General features: G+C 39.4%; 1 protein-coding gene across 1 annotated transcript; it reads right to left on the reverse strand.

Moving 5' to 3' along the window:
- Positions 1-1,948: 1,948 nt before the first annotated feature.
- On the reverse strand, positions 1,949-17,620 carry LOC116222887 (cyclic nucleotide-gated channel rod photoreceptor subunit alpha). Its single transcript, XM_031577967.2, has 5 exons — positions 17,485-17,620; positions 16,589-16,815; positions 4,350-4,507; positions 3,247-3,350; positions 1,949-2,584 (listed from the first exon to the last, which is right to left on the reverse strand). The coding sequence occupies exons 1-5, from the start codon at positions 17,540-17,542 to the stop codon at positions 2,286-2,288; spliced, it is 846 nt and encodes a 281-aa protein (XP_031433827.2). The 5' UTR covers positions 17,543-17,620; the 3' UTR covers positions 1,949-2,285.
- Between the last annotated feature and the right edge of the window lie 3,341 nt (positions 17,621-20,961).

Here is a 20,961-nt window from a genome sequence, read left to right on the forward strand (position 1 = left end):
ACCCAGTTACCACTACACCTGTACCCAATTTTCCCCAGCCTGCACAGCGTGTCTGTTGCAGCGAGAGCCAACAGCTGCAATCACTTCGAAAAAGTGACTTCCCTCCTCCACGGCAACCCAACGAAAACAATTAAAAGTTTAATTTTTCACTTACCAATTTCCGGCGTGTGTCTCCCCCAATTTGCAATACCCTTCCTGCTGCACCGGCAGTTTTATGCCCGTCAGCATCAAAGGCCAATATCCCGATCTATAAAATCAATACAGCTTTACCACACTGTTCCCCAATGAGTGGATGAAAAGTTGTTTAACCAGATTCCCGGAAAAAAATCTCGGCGAGCCCCCACCGTGTTTACGTGCCAGCTCAAGGCACGAAACAAGAAGGGGGAGGCCACGCAGAATTTAGGATAATAATAATAATAATATATTTATTAAAGGTTTACAAGGTTATATAGTTATCTAATAATTATAGCAAACGTGTGGTGAAGATCAGTGTTATGAAGAGAAACAAACGATGTGATGTCCAGTCAGGTAAATGGTAATATAAACAAACAACGACGACGATAATCCACAACCAACGACACTCCAAAACCAACGACAATCCAAAACCAATCTCTATCCAAATACGACGACCAACGCTTCCGACTGCCATCTGATCAGGGCTTTTGTAGCCCAACCAATCATGGGTTACACCTGGGGTACACCTGCTTCCCATTACCTGCTAATGAAACAGAGACAGAACAGATATGCAAATAGCCTGGGGCGGGGCCTAGACCCGCCAGGGTCGTGACACAAGCAAAACATAGATGGGAGGTGCTAATTACAGGTTTAAATATGTTAGCGGGAAGGTATTTTGGCAGATCTATTTCCGGTATACATCTCTTTGCTGTGGCTTAATGTACTACAGTAAATCCGTTGGAACAACACGTCCTGAGTCTTGAGTTTCTGATTGTGAAAATAGTTTAAGACTTAGAATTGGCCACCACACCCCCCTCCTCTGCTCTTACCGGAGTTACTGTTCCTGTCCTGGCAATACGCTGTGCGTCCTGCTAGCTTGATAGCCGTATCTGGAATGGATGAGTGGAGCCAGGTCTCCGTTATCAGCAGAATGCAACAGTCCTGGACGAGTCCGTTTGCTGCCATCTGTAGCTTCAGCTCATCCATTTTATTTGTGATGGATCTGGCATTTGAGAGGAAGATGCTAGGAAGTGGCAGTTTATGCGGTCGTCTTCTCAGCTGCGCGTAAACGCCAGCTCGGCAGCCTCGCTTTTGTCTCCTCTCATTTCGGCGCCTCCTCCTCCTGCTCGTGGGAATGACAATCCACGGAGAGCCTGCTGTCCGGGCTATATCCTCTGGTATGCTGTGTGTGTGGGTAAAGTCGCTGTTTACGGATTGTTCACTCCGTACTCCAATGTTTAGGAGATCCTGGCGACTGTAGACAGTCGAGTTGTGTACAAGTTGTGTACATGTCGCCATGGCAACCAACTAAGCGATTTCACTAAAACTAAACTAAACTACAACTAAACAGTTACAAACAATGACATCTTATAATCGGGAGAACCCCGAGCCGCTATTACACTTTAAACTTAACTAATACTAAACTAAAACTACAACTAAACAATTACTAAAAACAAAAACAAAATCCTAATCTGGAGAGCCCCCAGCCGCTGCATGTTTACGCGCCGCCAACGTCCATCATCTCATCAGTGACATGTTCTGAGTCACTTCAGTAGACAAAAAAGACCAGTCAAATCAATCAACCAATCATTAATAGTTAACAAATAGTTAACCAAACATGTCCAGGGATCGACATTAACAATGTGCCATACATCGTTTTGCTTGTGAGACACTGTCGTGACACAGCGACATCTCTGTAGCTGCCCCTTCAACTAACAGCAGAGAAAGTCAGTGACCAATGTTTCACACCCTTTTCTCTCTCACACATCCCCAGTCTTGCAAGCACGCACACACACTAGGGCAAAGAAACTATCAATCATTTTTGACGTAAAATGTAGATTATCTACTATTATATTTATATTCTTACATAATTTTTTTCACAGTCACAACATTTAAGACTAGAAAAGACTAGTGCAGCAAAATGCAACAATGTTTATTTTCTTCACATTTCAAGCAAGGTTTGTAAGGCAATGTAATATCAGAAGTGAACACAGCAAAACTTTCATATCAACTATCAACTTTCATATCAATATGTATACTGTTAATGAATAATCAACCTTAAATATTTGAAAATACTATAATAGATATTATAAAACTTGAAACTGATAGTTTTACAAATCTACATTTGCATAGTTAATTGCTCTCTTATCAAGCCTTTTCCTAACCTTTGGATAATATGAACAGACTTCATCAAAACTCTCTTTAGTCAAATAGAAAATGTCAACATAATTTTCAGCAATGGCAGTGTGTCCACAGTGTTTGCGTTTGAACAGAAGATGTAGTCCTATAATTTTTCCAGTGGATATGGTTTCATTGTGTTCTTCTGCTTTGTGTCTGTTCAAATTTACTTTGCCATATAAGATCAACCACATCCCAACACCAACATCTCCTTTTTTCTTAATGTACTCTCCTGAAATGTAAAAAAACAAGTAGTTGTCAATAAGTATTTTGCAGCTTTACATGTGTTCATTTTCATAGATAATGTATTTTGCAACAGCTGATACAGTACCACAGAATTATGAAAGGGTTCTATGGTAAGAAAATCTCAATATACCTCATAAAGGATAAAATAATAATATTATTAATAAAAATAATTATAATAATATTGCATGGTTGTTTTTTACATTATCTTTATTATTATTATTATTATTGTTGTTGTTGTTATTGCCTTTATTGAGAAAACTACGTGAGCAAATATATAAAGGCTGACTGTGAAAGAGAGCATCACCAGTCTAACAGGTTTCTGACAAATATATACAGTACGTCTGTTTGAACTATAGGAATTATTTACATAGCCATATTTACTTTTATTTTAAATAAATAAATACAAATATTAATGTTATTGCACAATATATTTGTTCCACAGGTTTAAATGAATCAAACTAAAGTGGGGTCAATCACAACCCTCATCTGGACCTTAACACCATATCTAACTGAGGATAGTGTTCTCTTGCATGTCTCGCTATGTGAAATTGATTCAAAGTACTCTCTAATGCTAAACTCAAGCACAACAGAAGTACAAACACATCGAATTGTTGCTGTGGCAAATTAAGTAAAACAGGTCATGCTTACCAGCTGTGTAGCTCGTCAGCTGCATTTTAGTTGAGAGGTGGTGCAGAAAGGTTTCTGAGAGATGAGCAAACAACTGATTGTTCTTCAGATGAGGAATAGATATTCTGCAATGAAACAATGCTTCACTCAGCTATACCCTTACAAAGTTAATGTAAAATTACCTTATTTCACAACACTGGTTTCTGCAACAAGTACGATACATTTTATATGTACATATTGTTTGCCATCCTATTTTCTCGTAATTATACAAACAAATGCCATCATCGACATGGATCCCTGCTTCATAGCTGCACTTATCCTCATAATAGTGACCTTATGAGCACACTGTGTTGTTCTACAACCAATACTTTGATAGCTAGCTTCTCACTCATTTTTAACCACTATCAATCTAGTATGTGCCCTCAACTAACATGTTTTCTCCTGCCTGATGTATAAATGAATTCATCTGCGTGCTTCTGATTCTCTCTCCTCCTACCTGAGCATGGTATAAGCAATAATTGGGAGGACTGACTACTATACCTACCTACCATGAAGCCTTGAACTGACACCTAAGTATCAAACTTACTTTCTCAAATATATATTGGAGTCACATGTCAGAACTGGTTAAGTGCTGGTCTAATTGCTTCAATTTAATTTAGCCTGAGATCCATACCCATGGATCAATAATGACAAAACAAACAAACACAATGTGTTTTATAAATATCCCCACTATTTGCAAATATCACCATGCTTGGAAAATACGAAACACAGCTCACAAAAAAGCCTGTTGAGCACCTTTGAAAATCAGGAGGACAATCTAATCATTCACCTTTGAAAATCAGGAGGACAATCTAAGCATTCTCCACAGTCATTTTGTACTGCAAACTATTGACAAACATTACATCCTTAAAGATGCAGTCCGCGATTCTAGCGAATGGAATCTGAATAGCCAATCAAATAACACCCCTCCCTTCATGCTCCTGAAGGATTGTGGCTGATTGGCTGGAATTGTTTACGGCTCAGTCCAAGCCATTACTGCACATGATTTTCATTATTGGTCAAAAGGTCCATGACCTTCAACCATGGCAGGCAACAAATATACAGTATAAGAATACACTACGTACCTTGAAAAAATTGAAGCTTTCATACAATGAGCAGTATCTTTAAACAAAACTTTAGATTGAATTCCATTTGTGCGTGTCCAAATGTAGTTGTAGAAGTGTGTCACCCGATATTGTAAAGGTGAGGGAATGTTTGCACCAACCATATAAGCCTCAATAGCCTGAAATATAACAGAAAATCATGTAAAAAATACATTTTAGATAAGCCAAAAAACTAAAATGATGTGTCCCATATTTCCCTGGCTATTAACCGCTGCATTTATGAACTGCAGTACAGTATTTGATGTCATTTTATAAAACAAACTGGTGTATTAGTATATTCAACGTTATGTAATCGTGTCACGTAAAACTAAATGCCATGAAGTTGTAGTGTGAGCGCTACTAGCCATTTAAAAGTTGTATGAAGTAGGGATGGGTATTTGAAGCGAAAACACTACTCCATCCCCACATGCACATAAATACCTCACTCACTCACAGAGAACACTTTTATTAAGCATGTATCTAGTGTTATGGTGTCATGTGAGAATGTACGTAAGTCGAATCGTTAATCAATCCCCTGGTGCCCTAGTACCATAATAATAATATTGTGAGAGGCTTCCAGTGGGAAATGCAACCCTTGAATTAATGTGTTAGAAATGGGCAAGGAGAGGGGGGATTTCACCCCCTTCACTCATTACATTGATATCAGAGTAAGCCCTTGCTCTATTGATTGATTTTCCATTAATTCTCTCAGGATTGTTTAATGTGTATGCGAAGCTATTTAACATCATTCACAAGTGGTTGTAATCACTTTGTACTAGGGCTGAACGATTTGGGAAAATAATCTAATTGCGATTTTTTTCTCCAAATATTGCGATTGCGATTGCGATTTAATATGCGATTTTTTTTATTTTATCCCAAAAAATTTCCCAACAAATCGTAATGAATGATTTAAATATGACCAACACAATATTAGATACATTTAGTGTAAAATATTCTTTCCCACATTTTACATTTTTATTTAACTGCTCATTACAGAATCAAGAACAACAAATCGGTGGCTTTGCCACTGTGCATTTAAGTAATTTAAACAAAGTCATTGTAAGAATAAACACAAGGCATGCACTTTTTAAACACTGTGTGCAAAATGTACCATCTTAAAAAAAATAAAAAAATAAAAATATTTTTAATTTTTTTTTTTTAGACCACGTTTTTAATCGCGACCGTTGCGGTTAGAAAATCGCGTTCTATCATATCGCGATTAAATCGCAAATGCAATTGATCGTTCAGCCCTACTTTGTACCCAAGAGTGCTTTTTATTGGTGAGCTGGCTATGCTGCAAATAGTGTTTCCAGGCTGCTATTGTTGTCTAGCTAAGGACACTTTTAAATAACAGTTTAATTGGCAGAGTTCCTTTTGTATGAAATGATAGCTAGTTATCTAGCTGATGTTACAGTCTCCTAAATGTAACTTATAAAATCATAACAGGAGATGGTAGAAATCTTTAGGGTGCCTGTGCAGCTTATTAACACAACTTCGTATTAACATGAGTTCATATTAACACACGTTAGCCGCTGCCATTTGTTAAGATGGTTCCCTAAACTAGAGATAGCTAGGTTAGTTAAAAACCTACAATAGGTAAAAAACCCTCTGGGTGCCTGTGCAGCTTCATATTAACACAAGTTCATATTCCCTGCATATTTACGTGAGTTCATATTATACACGCTACCAACTACTACAGCTAGCTAGGACAGTTCACAACTGGCTTAACTGGCATGAGCCCTTGCATGTTTTACACAGCTCTCATGGAGGTTCGCACTCAGTAGCATCCCGTTAAATAGGCAACAGTCGGGTGGGAATACACAACACCAGCTAGTGGTATGGACTGATAGGACTGAGTCTGAATGAAAATGTGCTATCTATCCCATGTTGTTTTACCTGACCTAATGGGATTCATATGTGAAAGAGGGAGAGAGATAGAGACCAATAGATGCTTTACCTGGCAGTTACTGTGCGTGTTACTAACAACCAGGTGCGGGTTACTAACAACCAGGCCACAACTGTGAGGATTGACCGCAGGGCTACATAAATCACTGTATAAACTGTATTGATTGATTGATTGATTGATTGATTTATTGATTGATTTAAGCCTCGGAAAACAGATTGAGGAATAAGGCCCTCATTTACAATGGTGCCGAGGGTACAATGAAAAGTGAATTCATTGAAGTAAAAAAAAAAGAAAAAGTATGCATATATATATATATATAAAAAATAATACAGGAATACAAGAGGAAAGGACATAAAACAACAATTTTGAAGATTTAATCGAAAAATATGGTTAAGCAAACCAACAGTTACAATCACTACAGGAGAAGTCAGTTGTAAAGGAGATAAGATTAGAGAATTCCCTTAATGAAATAAATGTGCACAACCTCAAGGATGTTTGGAGCTCATTCCAAATGTTATAACAGAAAGCTGTCTTCCCCAATTTAGTGTTAACATGAGGCAAATATAAGGAAAGCCAGCTCTGGGAGCGGGTATTGAGGGTATTACAATTCCAGCTGATGAGAGAGGAGAGATATAGTGGCAGTAGCCCAATGATCATTTTGTAAATAAAGATCTTCCAATAACCATCCCTTTTTTCAGACAGGGCTGGCTAGCCAACCTTGTTATACAGAGTACAGTGGTGTGTGCCATAGCGGTCTCCGTGATAAAACGCAGAGCAGAATGGTATACAGCATCCAGGGATTTCGGTGTGCTTTGGGATGCATTCCCATAAATAACTAGCCTGACGATGCCATACTCATAATTCTAGTCAGAATATGAGTCTGATACCGCTCCGTTGGGCTGTGATTATGGGGCGTGTTTCAACCGAACCAGGAAAAAAAATGCCTCTTCGCTCAATTGGATATATCTAGAACCAATCAGAGCAACGTAGTATGACCATAACGTAGACCATGGGGCCAGCTGATACATTAAACTTTTACCGGATCCCGTAGGAAGGACGGCAAAAACATCTTTTCGATCGACAAATGCCTTGATCGCGTTTATCTGTTCCTCTTTCAAAATGAATGTGCGGTCAATGTCTTCTAAAACAGACTCGAATTTCCACATTTCAGCTCTCCAACGGCAGCCATGTTTGTTGAAAACGAATTCACCCCAAAAGCTCTTTGGTGACGTGGTTGATTACGTTAGGGTTGATCATCTGTCCATCATCGTATAAAGCCCGCTCTGACAATTTGATTGGTCTATCTATCTCCTCACAGATTTTTGTGAGGAGATAGTTTCTCCCCAACGGAGCGACACCAGACCGAACTTCCCGACCAAAATTTGTGTGGGCGTGGCTAAGTTCGTCTGGCATCCAGGCTAATAAATAACATCACCACAGTCTAAAACAGACTCAATAATGCGTTTTCTGGCTAGGGAAGTGAAGCAGCACCTATTTCTGTAGAGAACATTTTGTTCTTAGCTTTTTTACGAGATGATTCACATGTGCTTAAAGGCCCCGTCACACCATAACGTTCTGGTCAACGTTCTCTGAACTTTCTAATAGTTCAATTTCGAGCGTTCTAGGGCGAGGTGGACACATCTGGCGTGTGACTTAACGAAAAAATAGCGTAGTACTGACGCATGACTACTAGCGTGGGACTCACGCATTAGGAGCATGTAACAGCGACTTGTGACGTGTCACTGGTGCGCGACAAACGTGTGCTGACGTGTCTGCTACTAGCGCTGCTGCAAGTAAGAAGATGATAAATGCTGCTGAAAGTAAGAATAATACAAAGCCTCTTTCACTAGCAATGTCTTCGGACGAAGATTTACTGTTATTATTACTGTGATTTACGAAATAACGGGCGTTATTCCTGGGGTTTTATGTTATTAGAAATAAATTATTTAAATTTGACACTGAATTTGTGTTTCTCAATGTTTATTATCAGAAAACATCAACACATCCACACACATTGTCCATGTCACAAGTCTTCATATCATATCCATCTGCCATGGAACAGCACCAGCTATAACAGTGCTCAGCTATGTTCAAGTTCAGTACATCTACTTCATGCTGGGCTCAAGCAAGCATACCCTCCACTCCGCTTTTCGCTAGATTATGCAATGACCTTGCATGACATGATAGCATGGAATATGTAGATTTATAGTGCACAGAATAACGTTTGCAATGATGTAAGTTGCGTTTGTTGATCACGTATGGTTAATAACATATTAATTGTAGAAGGGACATGATAAAATCAAGATCTTCCCTTCGTGAAAAAACTTTCGCCGATATCTTTGTATGAGAGATGGGTTAGGTGCTCAGATTTCCCGGAATCAAAGAGGACGTTAGTAGGCATGTCCAAACTAAAAATCTGCACACATAAGTTATTTCGGGTGCATCAACTGTACTCAGTCTACCCACCCAACGACTGACTACGATAGCCAAACGCGTGCAAAGTTAATAAAACGTTCCATGAAAGTTCTCCAGCGTTTAAATTAAACGTGCATGTTCAAACATTTATTTTCGGACCAGCGCTCTCCGCCGATTACTGACGATTACAGCGTTCACCAGCTTTCACACAACGCTCTTCTGGTGCTATACCAGCGACCATGGACGATTACCAACGTTTCCTCTAACTTCATAGAACGTTGACAAGAACGTCATGGTGTGACGGGGCCTTTAAAATCAAGCTTCTCATCAACCCAAATGCCTAGATACTTATAGCTGGTGACCCTTTCCAGAGCGGTACCATATATAGAACAGAGTTTTAAACTGTTAAAATCAGCGCTTCTAGCTTTAGTAAAAATAATCCATTTTGTTTTGGCACAATTCAGGACTAGCTTCAGGTCACTTAACTGCTTCTCTAGCATGTGGAAGGAGAGCTGCAGTCTATTTATAGCAAAGTCAATGTTATCAGCACTACAGTACAGAACTGTGTCATCTGCATAAAGATGAACCTGAGAAAGTGGAGGCCCAAGGAGAGAGCCTTGGGGTACCCCCTTATCTATATCTAAAAAAAAGTGATGTTACTTTGCCCACCTTTACACATTGGGAGCGACCGGTGAGATAACTGTTAAACCACTGTAGGCTCATATGGTCAAAGCCGATAAGTGATACATTATGTAAAAGTAGATGGTGGTCAACAGTGTCAAAGGCCTTTGAGAGGTCCACAAATAGTGCGGCAAAATGTTGCTTATTGTCCAGGGCAGCAATGACATCATTCAACACAAGGGAAGCTGCAGAAAAAGTGCTATGTCGGGCTCTGAAACCTGATTGAGATGGACTCAAAAAAAGAGGATAGTGACTTTAGCTGGATATTAACAAATGATTCAAGAATGTTTGAGAGATATGATAATTTTGAAATTGGCCTGTAGTTGTTCATATTATCTGTGCTACCACCCTTGTGCAGTGGGAGAACATGGGCTGTTTTCCAGGTTGAAGGAATAACACCAGTTGTTATGGAGAGATTGAAGATGTGGGTAATATGTTCAAAAATGACAGTAGCTGAGGTTTTCAGAAAGAAAGGGTCAAGCTTGTCATCACCAGTCGACTTCTTTGGATGCATTTTGATCAGGGCATTGCAGACCTGAAGCGAATCTAATATTGTCAGACTAAGGCTGCTCTCTGAGAGTGGAACTGAGATAGCGGGGGATGTGCAGGGATCTGCTTGAAGAGTATGGACAGTATTATCAAGGTGCCCAGTTGCAGCAAAATGTCTGTTAAAAGCAGAGCAGATGTCAGAGGGTTCAGTTAAAACAGTGGAGTCTGCTAAAAGGCTAGCAGGCAGGCATGTACTGCGCTCTCCTGTTAGACTCTTAATTGCTTTCCAGAAATCACCTGGTCTATTGGATTAATCAGTACATTTTCGCAAAAAAAAAAATCGGCTTTCGCGATTGGGCATGGTCATTTGTCTGCCTTGCTAGAGTCCATGCCTTGTTCCTGGAACATTGCAGTTTTGCAAGTTCATTACAGTACCATGGGTTGACTCTGTTCTTAGTCCTGCATTTTTTTATAAGGAACATGTTTGTCAACCATAAAGTTAAAGGTTGTGGTGAAGTGTCTTAGATCAACATCAGGTATTTTGAGAGTATCTGCTATGTCACTGTAAAAAAGGTTGTGGAAGAAGGCCTGCTCATCAAAGAGCTTAAAATTCCTTTTCATTACCACCCGAGAACCACATTTCTGCAACATCATGCCACGGATGCATATTATGGGACAATGATCACTCATCCCCAAGTCTAAAGCCCCATTTGCAACATATTTTTCAGGTTTGTTGCAGAAAATGAGATCAATTAAAGTAGATTTAGAAATGTCTTTCACATTAGGACGAGTGGGCACAGAAATTAGCTGGGTAAAATGCAGGTCATAGGACAGCTCCTTAAGAGCTTCGGAGGCATCAGTTGAGCAATCTAAATTAAAATCACCCAATACAATTAGTTCTGAGTCAGTAAGAGGAATAAGAAGTTCTGCCATCTTGTTTAAGGCAATAGTCGGGGCACTAGGGGGTCTGGTTATTGTAGCCAAGGTCAATTTTTAGGCAAATTAATTATAAGTATTTTGGGATGGATACAGCGCTTAAAATAGCAGCAGCATAAGTGCTTTTAACATAGACAGCTACACCCCCCCCCCCACTGGCCCTATCAGATCTGTTAATATTATATCCCTGAATATACACTGTTTGGTCGTCTATATTTTTATGTAGCCATGTCTCAGATATGACCAATATGTCAGGATTTGATTGGTTTACTAAAATATTAATGTGGTCAAGTTTGTGATGGCTCAACAGACTTCTTATGTTTAGGTGTAAGAAACCCACCCCTTTCCTGTTTCTAAATTCTTGGGGGTCACTTATAAAGGTAGTGATATTTTGATTGACTGTACATGTGTTGGGGGGGGCGGAGAAATGTCTTGTATCTGCAACAAGCCCCTGAGAGTTTGTTTTCTGAAACGTTGCGGCGGGCGTGTTCTCCTCTGCGAGATCAGGGTTGGAATGTCATGTTGATCAGGCACAATAACAGAAGTGTTTATCTGGGGGTTCCAATAGGGGGAGCTAGTTTCGGGATCGAAGTATTGGTGAACCACAACCGGGACCTGGGAAGAAGGTTCTGGGGCGTGGGCTGTAGATAGTAAGTCACGCGGAGCAGTGTGTACAGCGAGTAACATATTCGCTGCCAGGTGTTGCAAGCCAAGGGTGTGTAAACCGTGGTTAATAGTCAGAAAAAATGGTAATGGTAAACCCTTGAATTGTTCTAGATAAGGATAATTTACGAAACTATGCAAAGCTATGTCTTGTAGCTACATCCACAAAATCAGCAAGAAATGATAACTCAGTGTGAAAAACAACATAGGTCACCATCCACTTACATAGACTACACACATTTTTATTTGACAATTTAGCCATGCTAAAAAGGTAATTTCAGGGTGTTTACATGTGTACAGGGTAGAGTAGGAAATGTTTTATTTAAATGCTAGTTAAACAGACAGTTATAGATGTCATATCTATCATTGCTGTATTTACAGTGTAGGCCTGTTGACAAGTAAACACATATAACATATAATTAACCACTAATTGGAATGTGCTTCTTTGTTTTCTTTTTGGTGGTTTGGGGTTTGACACAACAGAGCAGCAAGACTGCACTACGACATGGAGTAAATCAGCTCATCAAGAAAATGGGACAGATGAGTTTAATCAGGTGGAACCTCAGGTCTAAGAGGCAGCAGTTGGTTGCACCAATTGCGTGTAGGTTTGACCCAAAGTTTGGGTGTGAAATAAATCTTCAATCTAACATCAAAAGCTTCTAGTTTTGAACTAGTGCTAAAGAAATTTCAGTTGCACCACTGCTACCTGCGTTACATTGTAGTTAGTAGCTCCTAAATAAAAGATATTGTTGCACAGAATGACATTTTCACCATAGACAACCAATTGATATCATTGTCTGATATCAGAAGCATCTCGTAACTCCCCACACTTCACATGTTGATAGTATATGTCCTTCCGCAGCTGTTCCTTTGTTGTTAGAAATAAAATAACATTTATTCAGTTTTGATTCATAGCTGTCGATTATTTTACATGGACTGCCGAATCAGCTGAGACTTGATTAATTGCAGCCACTATTCCATTGGTGTGTGCCATGGTTTATAAACATGCACAGCTTGCTCTGTAACCAGGTTTAGTTCTGTGGTCCCAACATTTATGACTCTGTCATTGCAGTATCAAATGGTATCAATGGGAAGGTTAATGGTTAAATCTCCTAGAGTAATTATTTAAACTTAACCCATCCAGTTCCTGTCATATAGTATTCATTTATCAAGTTGAAGCTCCATTACACACTCTTATTACTTTTCCACCAAGGCCGTGCCGGACCTGGTGCCGGTGCCTTTCAGCACCGGCCTGCATTTCCACAGGTTCCAGTACCAAAACTGAACGTTATGGAATGTCGGTGTAAATGCGGTATCTGTCTCATTGTCCTCGGAATTTAAAAACGTAAAACTAAAAAAAAAAACAATATTCCAGTTCTCTCCATTTCTTCGATTTACATGTGCATTAGTGGATATGTAGGCTATCTTATTTGATGGAATCTACTTCCAAATGGCAGGGCTTGACTAAAAAAAAGGAAGTTATACTTGGACCTCAGTGGAGTTTGTTTACAATGGACTTTCTCCTGCATGATCTAGGCTAGTCTAGTCTCTGTTTACACTACCCTATTGGTGCTGAGACTGTCTACTTTTTAAACAGTCATTTTATTTGTCAGTCTATTAATAGGAAGGACAATCATTTAAGGTTTATGGAAACACCATTCAAAGGTGGCTTTGCAGGTAAGTGATTTGAAAAGCACCTCACATATGTTTTAAGCTCTTGCTGGGTAACAGTAACCTTCTGAGAATTGCAAACAACCATTGTATGAATGTTTTGCACAGCAACATTGAAATCAGTTGTAAGCCATTTCTGTTAACAGACCCTTGTTAACATGCTGTTTGTTAATTGCAATCCATTTCTGTCTAAATATTTGTTAATAATGGGTCAATACATTTTTAAATTGATTAGCAGATGTAAAATACTGAAATTATATTTTAGTAGTGGTTGTGACTTACAAAATTAAAATAAATTGAGACCCCCCAAAATGTGGCTACTGTTACCCCTTTTCCACCAAGGCCGTGCTGGTGTCGGTGTCGGTGCTGGAGCTGGTTCCTTTCAGCACCGGCCTGCATTTCCACAGGTTCCAGTACCAAAACTGAACGTTTTGGAATGTTGTGACATGTTACTATGGTTACAATTGTGAGTTATTCATGGGTGGTCTTCTTCCAGCGAGAAGGCAAACTAATTTAGATAAAACTTCAATTGACCGATCGCAAAGCTCATCCCTAGAACGGCCCTCGTCCAATCATACCTTAGCAACCGCTACTAAGAGAAGAAGGTCCGACAACTTTCAGGTCTGAGCAGCATGGTGAAACAGTCTGCCTACGGGCCTTATAAATCTGACACAGAGATTAGAGGGAAGCGTGTTTTTTTTCTCTCGCATTTCCAAAGCCCAAAACACAGGAGGAAAGGTGCCGGCGGTGGATTGAACAGTGTGGGAGACCCCACTGCCAAATCAAAATATCGAAAAACACACATATGTCTGCTCCAAAGTAAATGAAGCTGCTTGCAGCTAGTTATCTATTTAGCGAACTACGCTATCGTTAGATAACTAGGTAAGATAACTATCATAACTATCTAGTTGAGAGAACATCCCCAAACAGTTATGGTTCATGACAACTTGTATTATTACCACTACAAGTACATAACTAGTCTCTCCAACTAAAGTGTTAATGTTAAAATCAAAATGTTAATGTTACCGTCTGTAAAATTGCACGCTGAGCTATCCTAGCTAGCGATAGCAAACGCCAGCTAGTTGCCAGGAGCTTTTAACAAACACTTTGTATTTATGCTTGATACAACATTGAACAGAACTTTTAAGGAACACTTTGTACTTATGCTGCTGGCGTTTGCTATCGCTAGCTAGGATAGCTCAGCATGCAATTTTACAGACGTAACATTAACATCGCTAGCTAGGATAGCTCAGCGTGCAATTTTACAGACGACAACATTAACATTTTGATTTTAACATTAACACTTTAGTTGGAGAGATTAGCTCGAGCTTAACATACTGTATCAATGTTGAACAAAAGGCCATTATGAAGTTTTTTTTATTTTAATCTTTATAGCATTTTGCGAATGGGCAACCTACTCCTGAGTATCCCAAGGTACAACCTGAGAGCAATAACCTGGCGATCTGATACAAAGCCATAGCATTACATCAGGATCATCATTTTACAAGCAAGTTATCACTACAGTGACTGTGAAATACCTTCAGCAACATGCACAGACATCCCTTGAACAATAACGTTACTAGCAGCTATCTTGATCCACACTGGTACGTTACTGTACTGTTCTCTAGATTGCCACCATCCTAGCTAGCTAGATAGATACCTCCAGAGTCTCTCGCCAGAGACGGAATACATAATAAGAATAAAGAATCTTTGTAGGTTATTAGCTAGTTTGAAACATTATATACAGATCTTACCAAGTGGTGAAATAAAATGACTAGTCTGGTTGCATTTAATGAAGAGGTCGTGGGGTTTCTAATTTTTTTTATTAAGACCTGTATGCTTTTGCTTCGATTATTGTTGTGTCTACTTCGTTGTTGATCTTAATATTTTGGATATATCCTTCCACTGCATATTGCAGTCCCTTTTGCCTTGATCTGGAGGATATCGCGGAGGTATTACTCCAAAAATCATCACTCACACTGACAGCTATAGCGCTTGTCCCCGTACTTGCCATGGCTTTAGGCTTGACAGTTCAGGGAATTGTCTCAGACGTAGCAACAGTAACTAAGGGGGCTGGGCCCTAACGAGCGGTCAATTATGTTTCATTTTAAATACCATGTAGTACCATACGAGCTACTGTTTACTTGGCAACGGGTTTTCTATATTTCCTCACGTAGATCAGATGAGTGACAATGCAGTTCATGACGGGAGTTGACTAGCTACTACACTGATATATACTTACCAGTTGCCATAACAACTTTAGCAGTACCTCACGGCAGCTAGCACAAATCACACAAAAAAACAAGCCAGATTGAAAGAGTAACTGTATACTAGGCAGACAAACCAACACATTTTGATGGATGAAAGCTGTCCTTATTTTTTAAATTGGTTTGTTATTTGATCTGTTGTCCTTTTGAACCCCGCCATCGCCAACTCTCCCCATATTTTCAAGTTTGCCTTTTCAAGTTTGTCTTGCATTTCTGTTGATGACCAAATCGCTATCAAGGTATTTATTTAATCCGTGGTCCACTGCTGGATGTATTTTTCATTTATGTTTTCACCGTTATCAATCATCGGCTGACGGCTGAAAAACAATGGCGGCGGAAATGTCTGTTGCTGGTGGGGTAGCTCCGCCCATAACCGGTGTTTTTGCACCCGATGTCACCGGTTCTTGTTTCTGGACCAGCATAAAGTTGGTGCTGAGTTGGAACCGGTTTTTGGAACCCAGAGCCAGGTTTATTTGTGTGGAAAATCTAAGAACTGGTTTAAGGATTGGCACTGGTTACGAACCAGCACTGGCACTGCCTTGGTGGAAAAGGGGTATGTGTGCTTCAGGGGTTTCCCATGGTTTATCAGGGGTTATCACTGGAGAACCCCAGTAATTGGCACCTTGCCTTTAAACCCTGGACCTGGAGACAGCCATATTATACTGGTAGACAATTTCAATTCCCAAAGTGCCATGGTATTTTACTTCAGGGAAGAGTGAATAGTTTACTTCATTGAGTTAATAATTCCGTTTTAGTACAAGGACACAACATTTCTAATGGTAATGTGTTTAAAGAGGTAGTGAACCCTTACATTTGTTTGCGCTATAAAGTAAATTATATGACTGTACTATGATGAAATTAATGGTGGTGTTAATATTGAAAAATTACCTTTTTATAAAAATCTGCATTTTGTGTTTTTTGTGAAAATGTCTCAAAATGCCATCTACTGATTAACATCAGCCCTGAACTATGCAAGGCCATTGCTGACAGAGTCTACTACCGGTTGGTACATATCTATGTCATGAAATGTATAATGCCCTCTAATCATTTTCATTTGCTGATCGAGACTCATTGTTCATAGGAGTCTACCCTCCTCAGTCCCACTCTCTCGGCCCCTTGCCCACTTTTTAGCATTTTTCACATTATGCAGTGTGCAGTTAAATTAAAAAGGAAAAAATCTGTTAAATTCATACCTGTAGCTTCTCCTCAAAGGTAACCTGGAGTGACTGTTTATTTGCTTGAGTAGAGGAAAGGAGCCCCATGCTGTAGATTACATGTATCTTCGCTAAAATCATGACCAGAATGGAGAATAACATTCCCTCAAATCCTTTAGGACGAACATCACCATAGCCCGTTGTTGTGTATGTTGCCACTATCCAATATGCTCCAAAGTAATACCTTAGCCTCCCGTCGGACATCTCTGAAAGAAAAAATATGCCAACAATGACCTGACAAACTATGATATCAATGTATGTAACAACAATACTCTCCAGCGCTGTGATCAGCACATGTTAAGCTATGAACATCCACCAATCTACATAGACAGTGCCTGTCGCATAAATGTGGCCGGAAAATTCATGGACCAATTACTCCAAAAGTCAAAAGACCACATTATGCTTACTCTTTGGTCATAATACAACTGAAATGTTATAAGTTAAACACATTTGTTTTAAATAGCTTAAATGTACTTTAAACAGAGATACTTGTTGTGTCCCTTTCTAGTACAAGGATTTATTGATGATTTTAGAAAAAAAACATTTATATGACATGCATACTATTTACATACTATTCTAGCTAAAGAAAATACATTTGATTTTGGAACATGCCAGCATCATCAAAGTATGACAGAAAGTGCTAGAATTTGCCCCCCACTCCAATGGGTTCAGCCTACACTACATCAAAATATAGAAGGTAGAAAGACGAGAGAAAAGTTATAATAACAGACAAACAAATGCCGCAACCATGGCGACAGTAAAAATAAATAAATAACTGCCAGAAAAGACAGGGCAGTGGTGGCTAAACATTTGTTGCCATTCTTTAGAGAACACACAAGAAAACAAGTAGCCCAATATGTGCTGGTAAGACTTACCTGGGTAACCAACGAATGACGGTATATACGTATCCCAATCCATATTCAGGGGGGGCATTGCAGTGAACGTCACAAATATAGAAGCAGCCACATGCACAAAGAGAGTACCTTGCACCAAATACTGGAGGGTTCTTATTAACAGCAAACTGGAAAAGAAAATAATTTAGCTTGGTCAGTAACCACCTCACTTTACAGCACAAGTAAATGGTATAATAATGACAGTATTTACAGCAATCATAATGTAAAGCGCAAACCTCAATGGCACAATTATTCAACCGCCACCAAAAGCATCTGAGGCTATAGAATTTTATGTTAACAGAATTATGGTGGCAAAAAAGGATGAATCAGGTATAATCGAATAGTAATTAGTCAGAGTAACGTTTAGGACTATATAATGCAATCACAGTCAGTACTTCACTAGATTACTATTGGGGCCCCCGTGGTAGCTCTGGGAAAACAGCAACAGATGTTTCAGGAAAAAAATTAAATAAAAATCAGCATTTTTATTCTAACTACTATAAAAAAGTGATTTGTTAGTAATTTCAACCTTATGGCTGTCAAAGTTAACGTGATATCACGATAATGCAGGGACACCACCAATTTTTTTACGCTGATAATGCATTTTTTGTTATAATGACCCTTTAACCTCACCTGTAGAATAGTATTCTACTGCAGAGCAAGACACTTAACAAGATACTAATACCCCGTTTACACGATGGGAAAACACATATATTTTCATGCGTTTTGGCCTTTCATTTACACGAAAACGGAGGTTTTATCACGGAAAACGATCATTTCTAAAAACTCCGGCCAAAGTGGAGATTTCTGAAAACTCCGTTTTTGTGTTTGCGTGTGAACTAGGTCAAACGGAGTTTTTGGTTCTCAAACGTCACAGTATGCGACTAAAAATGCATCACATCATGTGAGCGTCCTATTGTTTACAGTTAGTTTGCTTACTGATCATGGATGCTGTTAAGGTAGTGCTCATTTATACGTTAATGCAAACGCCTGTTTGTATTTACAAACACAACTGCTTTTCTATATGGAGGAGCAGAGGCGAAGAACTGCACGGAGGTCAGCAGTCTTTCTACTGCTTTCACTCCCAAGACGTAGGCTACATTGCCTGCCAACGTCGCCACTGACGGTTTTGGATCCGACCAGGGCGAACTGCTGTCTGGTGGGAAAACTTCGAGAAAGAAGTCGTCCTCCCGGACGAATGGCATGAGAACTTCCGAATGTCGCGCTCATCACTACTGTCTCTTTCGGAGTTACTGCATCCCTCCATAGAAGGGCGTATTTATGCGGGCTCATGTAAACAGAAACTTTTTTGAAAACGATGTTGTGTGTATGACGTTATTTTTGAAAACGGAGGGGCAGAAATATTTGTTTCTGTAAATACCCGGCTATGTGTAAATGTGGTCTAAGATAATGGCAATGCATGTCTATGGGAGCAAAAGGTGGACAGTTCTAGTTTGCAGAAAGGGACGTTTAAATCCTATGTTGGCAAATATAAAAACATTAATCTAGAGCCCTCAGCATTGCCCATAATATACATGTCAGAATATGTGTAGATGTTTGGCACTTAGTCATGTTAGTAAGGTCACATTGACAAGAAAGCTAAATATAAACGTCACGTCACCAGCAATTTTTGCCCCCACTGACTGAAATTCGGGGCACTCTTTGAAACTTGTGAAATAACATTTAACCTTTGTTCAAAATAATAAACATACTTTTTTAGGTATACTGCCCGGCTTTGGTGGAAAAGGGGTAAGAGTGCCCTCTCAGATGGTGTTAGCTCCCAAACATGAAGTGTTAAGACAGGTACCTCAGGAAGTTTGGTCAAAGCACAAAACAGATGTAGGGCTAATTAGGTCAGCACAACCAGTACAAGTTAAGTTAAAGCCAGGGGTTAGGTTACCATATAAAAAAACAATGGGCCTCATTCTCGAACGCAGTTGAGAAGAATTTAAGAAGGAATTTCTTCTGAACTCCACTTCCGGTGGATTTAGGAAAACATTTGGCATTCATGAGAGTTTTCTCATCTGGGATTTGTTCTGAACTTCAGAAGACTTTCAGAACGCAAAATAGCAGTCGTAAATCGGCCAGAGTTTTCTCAAATGCGATTCCTCAAAAAACCACAAGATGCCCCACTTGGCCGCTCCGTGTTAGAAATGTTAAGGGCTGAATTTGTGAGAAATCGTTGGTGATTGCGTTCACATCAACTCTACAGACATCCTCGGATTCAAATAATTATAATAATAATAAATACGAGAATATTTGTATCATTAACGTTTCACATTTATAGTCATGATTCTACGAGGCATCGTGATGTCCTAAAATAAATAAAAGGACTACACGAACACTGCAAATGTAAGTGAATAAATAAGCATTTAACGCTTTCAATTTCAGCAACCTCTTCCGGGGTAGCACAGCTCAGAACACTTCTGCTGCGTAAGAACACATTTTCAGGCGTTCATGAATCCGGCGGATATGTCCGACGTAAGTCCGTAAGAAACATTTCAGAAAAAAATTCAGAAAATGTTTGAGAATGAGGCCCAATATCCACGCAAACACCAGGCCATAGAAAAACGTAATGGAAGCTGGGGTCCTGAGAAAAACTAATAATCCCTGCAATACACCAATCTTTCCCATTCCAAAGCCACTCTCAAAGGAACACTGCTTGGTGCCTGATTTGAGAGCTATTAACCCTCTAATTCCCAAAGTGGCCGCCGACGGCCTGTTAAAATTCTACTATAGCGGCCGCGGCCAGCCGCAATTTTTACAGACACAGTTTTTATACTACAACATTAATTCATGAAATAATACCCCGCTAGTGGATACATGAACAACTTACTTTTATTTTGAAACCGGAAACTGGGTGTGTTGTCATTGACTTTTCTGAAGTATTTCTTAACTATACTTCGCTACTGACAGATCGCCTGAGGATTAAAGTGTCTTTTGCAGTTATGGCTAGCAATCAGAGACGTCCCCATCTGTTCTCACTGGATGAGACCGTATTTTTGTGCACCAATGATGACGACTCATCACGTTTGTATGACATAGGCGACCATGATAAGAAAAGTCAAAATTTAAAAACATAGTAATATTAGTATCCTCCTGTTTGTTCTGACTAGCTAACTCTCCAGTAACGTCTTCGTATGGCAGTTACTGAAAAGTGTCTATAACTAGCACCAGCCTCATCGTTCTCTAAATTGATAAGACATAGCTAAATCAATTCAATTTTATTGGATTGTAAACCTGGTCTGTTTCAACATCTAATGATATACTTTGTGGATATGACTCAAAGAATAGGAAGAGTAAAGTATATTTTGATGGTAATCTGTCGTTTAAGCAGATGGATAGAAGCAACACCCACGGTGGGGCCAGACGCTAGGTCAGTAGCAAAATGCTTATGTGAAGAGGTTTTTGTCAACTCAGTATTCCTGACAGCATAAGTAGTGACAATGGACCACATTT

This window comes from Clupea harengus, chromosome 12 (genome assembly GCF_900700415.2).
Source record: "Clupea harengus chromosome 12, Ch_v2.0.2, whole genome shotgun sequence".
NCBI classification, from domain to species: domain Eukaryota; kingdom Metazoa; phylum Chordata; class Actinopteri; order Clupeiformes; family Clupeidae; genus Clupea; species Clupea harengus.

What these genes read in the sequence shown, in the direction of transcription:
- LOC116222887 (XM_031577967.2), bottom strand. Translation starts at nt 17,542, where the DNA reads ATGCCCCCCCTGAATATGGATTGGGATACGTATATACCGTCATTCGTT. An exon ending in GTCATTCGTTGGTTACCCAG is followed by an intron (nt 16,816 to 17,484) that starts GTAAGTCTTACC and finishes TTTTTCTTTCAG; the next exon opens with AGATGTCCGACGGGAGGCTA. An exon ending in CCTTTGAGGAGAAGCTACAG is followed by an intron (nt 4,508 to 16,588) that starts GTATGAATTTAA and finishes GTTATATTTCAG; the next exon opens with GCTATTGAGGCTTATATGGT.